This window comes from Astyanax mexicanus, chromosome 21 (assembly GCF_023375975.1).
Source record: "Astyanax mexicanus isolate ESR-SI-001 chromosome 21, AstMex3_surface, whole genome shotgun sequence".
Taxonomy (NCBI): Eukaryota; Metazoa; Chordata; class Actinopteri; order Characiformes; family Acestrorhamphidae; genus Astyanax; species Astyanax mexicanus.
This window is the reverse complement of record NC_064428.1, coordinates 37,528,364-37,537,597: the sequence shown is the minus strand read 5'-3', so window position 1 is coordinate 37,537,597 and position 9,234 is coordinate 37,528,364. Positions and strand designations below refer to the sequence as shown.

General features: G+C 34.3%; 1 protein-coding gene across 1 annotated transcript; it reads left to right on the top strand.

Moving 5' to 3' along the window:
• The first annotated feature begins 6,029 nt into the window (after window positions 1-6,029).
• LOC125785611 (serine protease FAM111A-like) lies at window positions 6,030-7,484 on the top strand. Its single transcript, XM_049469507.1, has one exon. It carries the CDS (start codon window positions 6,150-6,152, stop codon window positions 7,482-7,484), a length of 1,335 nt encoding a protein of 444 aa, XP_049325464.1. The 5' UTR covers window positions 6,030-6,149.
• The last annotated feature ends 1,750 nt before the right edge of the window (window positions 7,485-9,234 follow it).

Sequence of the window (9,234 nt, the reverse complement as noted above, 5' to 3'; positions counted from 1 at the left end):
TTATCTTTATTTTAGAGTCATTAACTTTTTAGAGAAATGTTATCAGCTGATTTTTTGTTGTTTATTGACTGTGTGTACTATTGTTGAAGTTGTTCTTTAACAAGAAGTTGTTAAATTGATTAAGGGATTTTTAGTTGGGAATTTAAGTGTTTTGGGTTGAACTTTTATGTAATGAAATTGAATCATGGATTGTAAAGTTAATTTTTTTCTAATGAATAAGTAATAATGCATTTTTCGCTTGTTTTTTTCTGTTATTTATTTCTTACTTTGTGTTTCTTAGAAATTAAGATTTACAGTTTTTTTTTTATTCTACTAATCAAATGAAGAGAACTAAACACTTAGTGCTGTATTTTAGAGATTTTTAGCAAGCTGTCAACCCAAACCAATCAGAGCGTCTCTTGCTCATCATTCTCTTTAAGAGTAGATCAGGTGAGCTCTGACTTTGGCGGATTGCTATTTTACCGCAATGTTTACCATGGCCACTAGATAGCATTGTTGTACAGTAGCTGCTGGTTGACGCTGTGAAGGAGCTCCAGCAGCTCATTTACGGGAACAGCAATGTTATTTTATTTACTATTCTGTTTATTGTTGGTGTAAAAGTTGGGTTTGTGCTGCTGTGTGTTAGATTATTCTACTGTATGAATTCCTGTAACTTCTGTAGGTTTTCTGTCTGATTAATTGACTACTGTGATTCATTAAAGCAAAGGGAGTAACTATATGATGTTTTATTCAAGAGAAAAATGTACTAAATGTAATTGAATGGAAAATGAGATCATCAAAAAGTGCAAAACTACCAACGGATGCAGATCATCTGTTCACATATTTTCCTTTTTTATTTGAATTTAAATACTCTTCATCACTGTATTGCATGAGGGTTTTTTTTGGGGTTTACGGGGTCAGCAATGACAAAAAAAAAAAAAAGCAAATTTGAGATATTATTGTAGAATCTGCTGGTGTTGATGTGTTCAATAAAATTCTTGTTATTTCAACAATTTCTTCCTACTGATGTCAGTTTTATTTATGTGATGTATTTATTATTATTACTTTCAGTGGTGCCCCTTAAATAAGAGTGTAGGAAAATAATCATATACATATCAAAACACTGTGATACTATGTTTTGTGATACTTATAATAATTATTTGGTGTCAGAAGTTCTTTACTTAGTTTAAACCATGGCCACTAGATAGCATTGTTGTACAGTGTTAGATCCCAGTGTTTTGATTGGATAGAAAGTAAATGTCTATTTTACTGAGATTTTATTCGTATGCTAATGTGTTTTTATACAATATATCACAATATAGACTCTTGTTGACATTATCACAGTACATTTAACTGCACCTCCTGTATCACTATATATATATATATATATATTGTATATCTATACCCATCCGTACTCTGAAAAGTCTGATTTCTAGTGAGTGGTATAATTACATAATATATATATATATATTTTTATGTATATAAACAGTTCACTTTACCTGATTATGATTTAAATAACATAATTAATAGGAGTTATTAGATAGTTAAGGAACACCTAAAAATTGTTCTCCTGGTTACGTTTTACTTGAGTAACAGGAATGAAAGTAACAGGATAGAATTAGCAAAAACATGAAAAATAGCTAAATAGAGGCTAAATACCAATAGCATGAGGACACTGAGCACATTCTAGTGATTTTCCCAAAATTTGTATTTAAAAAATAAACAAAGAAGATCATTTTTGCAGAATAAGAAGATTATACTGTTGAAAATGACTGTTACGTTTCTCGTTCATCATTTTAGTTACTGACCTCTAATTACTCACCTATGCCAAAATGAACAGAGAACATTTACCAGAAAGAGGGAGTGAAATATCAAACAGACACCACTAGGTGGACTCAGTGATTCATGATCCAGCAGCTCTGTGCTCACATATAAATATATAAAATCACAAAAAGGACAAAACACAGATTATTAGCTGGGGGAAGGGAGCACTTGATGAGATCTCAGATGACTGATTTCTGAAGGTTGATGTGATAATCCAACAACGAGCTGATAGGGAGAGCAGGGGTGGTTGGAATACTACTTGTGATTTTTCTAGGTTGTAATATAGATTTAAATTCAGTCACTCCACTGTTACAATCATCACAGTGTACAGGGACAATTATAACATGTCTAAAATACATAATTAATCAAATACATAAAATTACCAAGATTATTTATCATTCACGTTAGTAACCCATACCTCACACTGAGCAATAAGAGAAGAAAAGGAAAGGCTATAATGGGCCAAAGAGAAAAGACATTGGACACTGGAAGAATGGAGGAAGGTGTTGTGGACAAATGAGTCCAAGTTTGAGGTCGTTGGATCAAATAGAAGAACATTTGTGAGACGCAGGACCAATGCTTAATGTCATCTGTGAAGCATGTCAATGTCAATCCATCTCATCAATCCAACTCATCAATCCATCTCATCAATCCATCTCATCAATCCAACTCATCAATCCAACTCATCAATCCATCTCATCAATCCATCTCATCAATCCAACTTATCAATCCATCTCATCAATCCATCTCATCAATCCAACTCATCAACCCATCTCATCAACCCATCTCATCAATCCATCTCATCAATCCATCTCATCAATCCAACTCATCAACCCATCTCATCAACCCATCTCATCAATCCATCTCATCAACCCATCTCATCAATCCATCTCATCAATCCATCTCATCAATCCAACTCATCAACCCATCTCATCAATCCATCTCATCAATCCATCTCATCAATCCATCTCATCTATCTAATTCATCAATCCAACTCATCAATCCATCTCATCAATCCAACTCATCAATCCATCTCATCAACCCATCTCATCAATCCATCTCATCAATCCATCTCATCAATCCAACTCATCAACCCATCTCATCAATCCATCTCATCAATCCATCTCATCAATCCATCTCATCTATCTAATTCATCAATCCAACTCATCAATCCATCTCATCAATCCAACTCATCAATCCATCTCATCAATCCATCTCATCAATACATCTCATCAATCCATCTCATTAATACATCTCATCAATCCATCTCATCAATCCATCTCATCAATCCAACTCATCAATCCAACTCATCAATCCAACTCATCAATCCATCTCATCAATCCAACTCATCAATCCATCTCATCAATCCAACTCATCAATCCAACTCATCAATCCATCTCATCAATCCAACTCATCAATCCAACTCATCAATCCATCTCATCAATCTAATTCATCAATCCAACTCATCAATCCAACTCATCAATCCATCTCATCAATCCAACTCATCAATCCATCTCATCAATCCAACTCATCAATCCAACTCATCAATCCATCTCATCAATCCATCTCATCAATACATCTCATCAATCCAATTTATCCATCTGGCTGTAAAGATCTGGCCAATGGCGTGCTTCATAGATGTGAACGTGGTCCAATCCCAAGCATTGTTTTATAATCCTGTTGTTGCTGCTCCACTCCCACTGTCCCTGACAACCTAATAAAAGCTGTAGAGATGAACTGCATCACTACAACCAAACAGCAGAGGAAAGGAGTGCTACAATGACTTCAACTGGACTAAAGGTAAGACCAGTATTTTAAGTTTGGTGAATTCATTTTTCAGCTATAGTAGAAAGCATTTTAAATAGCATAAACTTAATAACTGTCACCGTTAACAGATATTTGTACGTTAACTACACAAAAAAAATCAAGTTGCCTTTATTTATATAATTAAGTACAATATATTATAATAACTATTATTTTTATTTGTATTGTAAATAGTGAATCTGTACACTGTTAAAATGGAAAAGTTGAGGAAACTCAAAATTTCAGGGCAGCTTACTGCACTAGATTTTTAATTCAGATAATTAAGTTTTCATATGCATAAAACTTTATATATTAAATCTTACCAACTTAAAAATTCACTTTGTGTTGTTAGTTGGCCTCATTTAGGATCTATGAAATGTGTTTTGTAAGTTCTGCTGACTTTCCTTTAAGATCAACTGAAACATTTAACTTGAAAAAAATTTAATTATTTTCTGTTAATTTAAATTTAAGCATCTGAGAAATTGATGACTATAAGTTATATGTCTTATTGCCAGTCATAAACGTACTGCAGTAATGCAGATATAACCTGCTAAACCCAGCCAGCATATAGTATATTGTAAACTAAACAACACAAAACACGGTAACTTGCTCTTATAGCCTACAACACTGAGAGCAGACAGTTACTGTACAACACATACTGTATCTGTATATGAATCCCAAGAGGAGCAGCAGCCTGTGGGGAGTGACTACACACTGATGGTGAGTGACCAACATCAGGTGAAAAACCCTGCATAATTGCTCAGTAGACCCCTTTGAACTAAAGAGTCGAACTGAGCATGTGCAAATGATTTAGTTTTACGAGAAACTTAATAATGTTAGTTGAGGCAGCTAGTTTGCTATAACCTAATGTGCAATTCAGTATTTCTTGTTTAGCTGAATTAAAAATAACCTTTAGGTGAACAATTTTAAGTTTAATATTTTTAGTATATCCTTTCATTACGAAAAATGTATTTATTAATCTTGTTGATTTGCTCATATAATATATTTTCTCAATCTTCTCAGCTTTAATGTCAGTTTTACTGAAGTTGTCTTAATAAAGTCAAACAATGTCAAAATTCAACTTTATTCAGTACTTTGGTCACACAGCTCTTATCTACTTAAAACTGGTGCCTGGTGGAGCTTCTCTACTTCTCCAGAGTGAGAATTCAGATGGATGAGAAAATTACGTTGCCAGAACAGAACAGACGTGTTTAATGGAATATATTTAGTCTGGGTTTGTCAGGAAAGTGTGTTGAAACAACACCTCCATTTTTTGTGTTACTACAACTCAATAAAACAATAAATTAAATAAAAATCTTGCCAAATTCATAAAACTTATTTTGTTTTAATCTTATAACAAGGTTTTTATCGGCTAAAGGCCATCAGAATTACTGTTTAGAGTGTAGAGAGAGAGAGTGAGAGAGAGAGAGAGAGAAAGAGAGAGAGAGAGAGAGAGTCAAGTTCAACAAGCTTATTCTCAAATAGTAATTCTGAGGTTTCTTTGCTTCCACTCAGGAGCCAATAGCGTTACTAATAGCTGCGTTTGTTTTATACAGAATGTAACACTTGTTATGCAGGCACCAGCATGACAGCAACCTCTTCTCTTTTTAATAATGATAACAACAGTAATAATAACAATAATAATAATAATAATAATAATAATAATAATAATAATAATAATAATCAAAATAATGGTGATTTTTTTTTTTTTTTGGAAAAATATAAAATCAGGAATTTTCATTCGGACTAAAATAGGGAACTTCAGCCCAGTGATTTTGGATTATAAGGTGTGTCTTTTTTAAACATTATAGTACGGTGATTTGGGATGCATCATGTTTAGCATTGTTGTGAAGAAATGTTGGTTTCTAAGCTACGAAAAGGTTGTTAAGCTTGTGGATCAAATTACAGAATGCTACAGAAGAGCTGTGCCCTGAAACAGAAGGAGCTCAGTTTCAGTGGCATGCTTTGGAAGGTAACCAAACCTTACCAGCCTTTATTAATATCCCAATTAATAAGACGTGATTAAAATGGAAAAACAATGAAAGCGTCTCTAGAAACAGAGACTTCAGTAGACCGTGGTTCAGAACGCTGGCTCTGGGCTCTACTTTTGGCTGTAGATTTTTCTTTACTTTTAACTATTTTTGTCTTTTTTCTTTTAAAGGGCACATCATCATTCTGTAAAGTTCTGTAAAGAAAAAAGGCTCTTCTAATACTCTTCTAAAGGCTCTTCTGGAACTGTACTGCAGTCTCTTCAAAAAAGTGCTGAATTCAATAATCTTGTGCATAAGCAGACTTTTGTCATTGAGAGAAAACAAAGCTCCACTGGTGGCATCATCGTAAAGCACTTTCCCTGTCGCTTAATCATGGCAGAAGAATCGCTTTGCGAACACACATCTCATATGAACCTGCAAGAGAGAGATGCTCAGGAGGACCCAGGATCAGCTAGTGGTGAATTGATCACCTTTACTGTAGCATCAAAGGGGGGTAAAAACACTAGAACCAAACAAATCGTAAAAGATAAAAGAATTTGGAAAGATTTCAACATGCTCTCTGTGAAGGCATACCGTGACGACACCATCGAACAAGCCTTGAAGAGAGACGGACGGTTTGCTGACATTGTGTTTCAGAGTGGATGTACACTTCAACATTGTGATGAAAAACACGAAATAAAGATCAGTGAAAATGTCCGAGCTCTTGAAGGACATTTTTATAAAATTTGCCTGCCCAGAAAGAACTCAAGCAAAATGCCGGACTTTGAAGAAATTTACAAGATCCTGCGTTCCCAGTTTCCTGAATTTCTTCAAGAATGCCTAAAACTGAGAAAGGAGGACTTTGAACAAAGAACAGGATCATTCACAACAATGTATCAAGAGAATCTAGTAAAAAAACTGGGAACTTCAGTCTGTACGGTCAATATTGAAAATTCGCAGGGCACAGGCTTTCTTCTGTTTGATAATTTCATCCTCACAAACGCTCACGTCATTGAAGAAAGTTACAACATCGATTCTAAGAAACTCACAAGTGCAGCTACAGTTAATTTCAACATGGGAAGTGGGAAATCTTTAGAATTTCTATTGTCCTCAGATGTTTTTGCATTTTTGAAGGGAGGAGATGATGATGGAAGACATGTTGACTTTGCTCTTCTAAAGGTGCAGGACAGTGAAGAAATAATGAAGAATGAAGACATTCCTAAACTGCCCAGACTTCTGAAAGAGTACACTTCAAATCAACCTGCTGGAGGAATTTGTATCATTGGTCACCCTGGGTCACAGGTGAAAAGCATGGATGTGTCCTGCATTGTTCCACACAAAGAAACCAGATCAGCTCCAGAAACCAAATCAGCTTCAGATTCTATTCTAGTTCATTTTAGCTTTGACCCTGATTACATTCAGTCTGAATACCAAATAAAAGGATGCAACATCAAAACACACAACACATATGTTATTCATGGCTCCTCTGGATCTCCTGTCTTTGATGAAAAGTGCAATCTTGTTGCGATGCACACTGGAGGATTTATCGCTGATGAAACACGGAAACATGCCATTGGGTTTGCCATTCCCCTCCAGTCCATCATAAAGAACATTATTAAACAGTTGGATTCCAGAGAGTCTTTGGATGCGATGTTTAGGTTCATTGAGGCGGCAGCACAGAATCGTGATCTAGAAGAATATCTGGAGGAATATTCTAAAGAACTGATGACAAAGCATTCTTACAGAAGCGCAGAACTGTTGGCCAGACTCCACTTTGAGTCAGACAGATATGGAATGTCCCTGATGATTCATGAAGAACTCAATAAAATCAAGAAACATATTGAGGAGATCCAGCAGGAAATTGATGTAAGTAAACTTTATGATTTTCTAGCTTCAAAATATGATTGATGATCAAAAACTGCACATCTAAAAATTAACTGTATTTGTTGTTTTAAGATCTACAGAAGAAAAGTAAATAAACAGTGAAGATGAAGCTCTAAGAAGTCTTTTCTGGGATTTCCATCTTGAAGTAATACTGGACGCATACATTCCTTTACACCAACTGATGCCTTTATACTGCTACAGAAAGAGCCTGAATATCATAATGAATAATAATGGCTGTGTGTAACACATGAAGATTATGATTCACACCTTTTTTCTTTATTATATTTCTCTGTATAATCTCAATCAGGATTTTAGAGATTTGTTGTTTTGAGCATTTTGTAGAGTTTTATGACTGGGGGGGGGGATAAGTTTTTTTCATTATTTGACATGCTCAGCATGGTAAACAGCTTTTACCGTTGACTCTTTAAGAAAAATGGTCACAATTCACCCGACCAAAGGGTTTAAAATAATCAGCAACTCTTATGATGCTTTACTTACTATCCTTATTTTAGAATCAATAACCTTTTTAATAAAATTTTAACTAGCTGAGTTTTTGTTGTTTATTGACTGTGTGTACTATTGTAGGAGCCCTAAGCATGTCAGTTTTATCATTATTGGAAATGTTATTCATTTTTGGAGCTGTTAATAAATTGATTAAGAGATTTTTAGCTGGGAATTTAAGTGTTTTGAGTTGAACTTTTTATGTAATGAAATTGAATCATGGATTGTTCTTTTTTTTCTAATGAATACGTAATAATGCATTTTCCCTTTTTCTTTACTGTTATTTAGTTCTTAATTTGTGTTTCTTAGAAATTAAGATTTACAGTTATTTTCTTTTTTTTTATTCTACTAATCAAATGAAGAGCACTTTTATAAAATGAGATTAGACTTTTAAACACTTAGTGCTGTATTTTAGAGATCTTTAGCAAGCTGTCAACCCAAACCAATCAGAGTATCTCTTGCTCGTCATTCTCTTTAAGAGTAGATCAGGTGAGCTCTGACTTTGGTGGATTGCTATTGTAACGGTGCAGCTACCTGGACGTGTCCAACAAACTCTTCTCAGCAGAGGAAACTGAGCTGCTGGTTGACGCTGTGAAGGAGCTCCAGCAGCTCATTTACGGGAACAGCAATGTTATTTTATTTACTATTCTGTTTATTGTTGATGTAAAAGTTGGGTTTGTGCTGCTGTGTGTTAGATTATTCTACTGTATGAATTCCTGTAACTTCTGTAGGTTTTCTGTCTGATTTATTGACTAATGTGATTCATTAAAGCAAGTGAGTAACTATATAATGTTTTATCCAAGAGAAAAATTACTAAATGTAATTAAATGGAAAATGAGATCATCAAAAAGTGCACACCTACCAACGGATGCAGATCATCTGTTCGCATATTTTCCTTTTTTATTTGAATTTAAATACTCTTCATCACTGTATTGCATGAGGGGTTTTTTTGGTTTACGGGGTCAGCAATGACAAAAAAAAAAAAAAGCAAATTTGAGATATTATTGTAGAATCTGCTGGTGTTGATGTGTTCAATAAAATTCTTGTTATTTCAACAATTTCTTCCTACTGATGTCAGTTTTATTTATGTGATGTATTTATTATTATTACTTTCAGTGGTGCCCCTTAAATAAGAGTGTAGGAAAATAATCATATACATATCAAAACACTGTGATACTATGTTTTGTGATACTTATAATAATTATTTGGTGTCAGAAGTTCTTTACTTAGTGTTAAGTTTAAACCATGGCCACTAGATAGCATTGTTGTACAG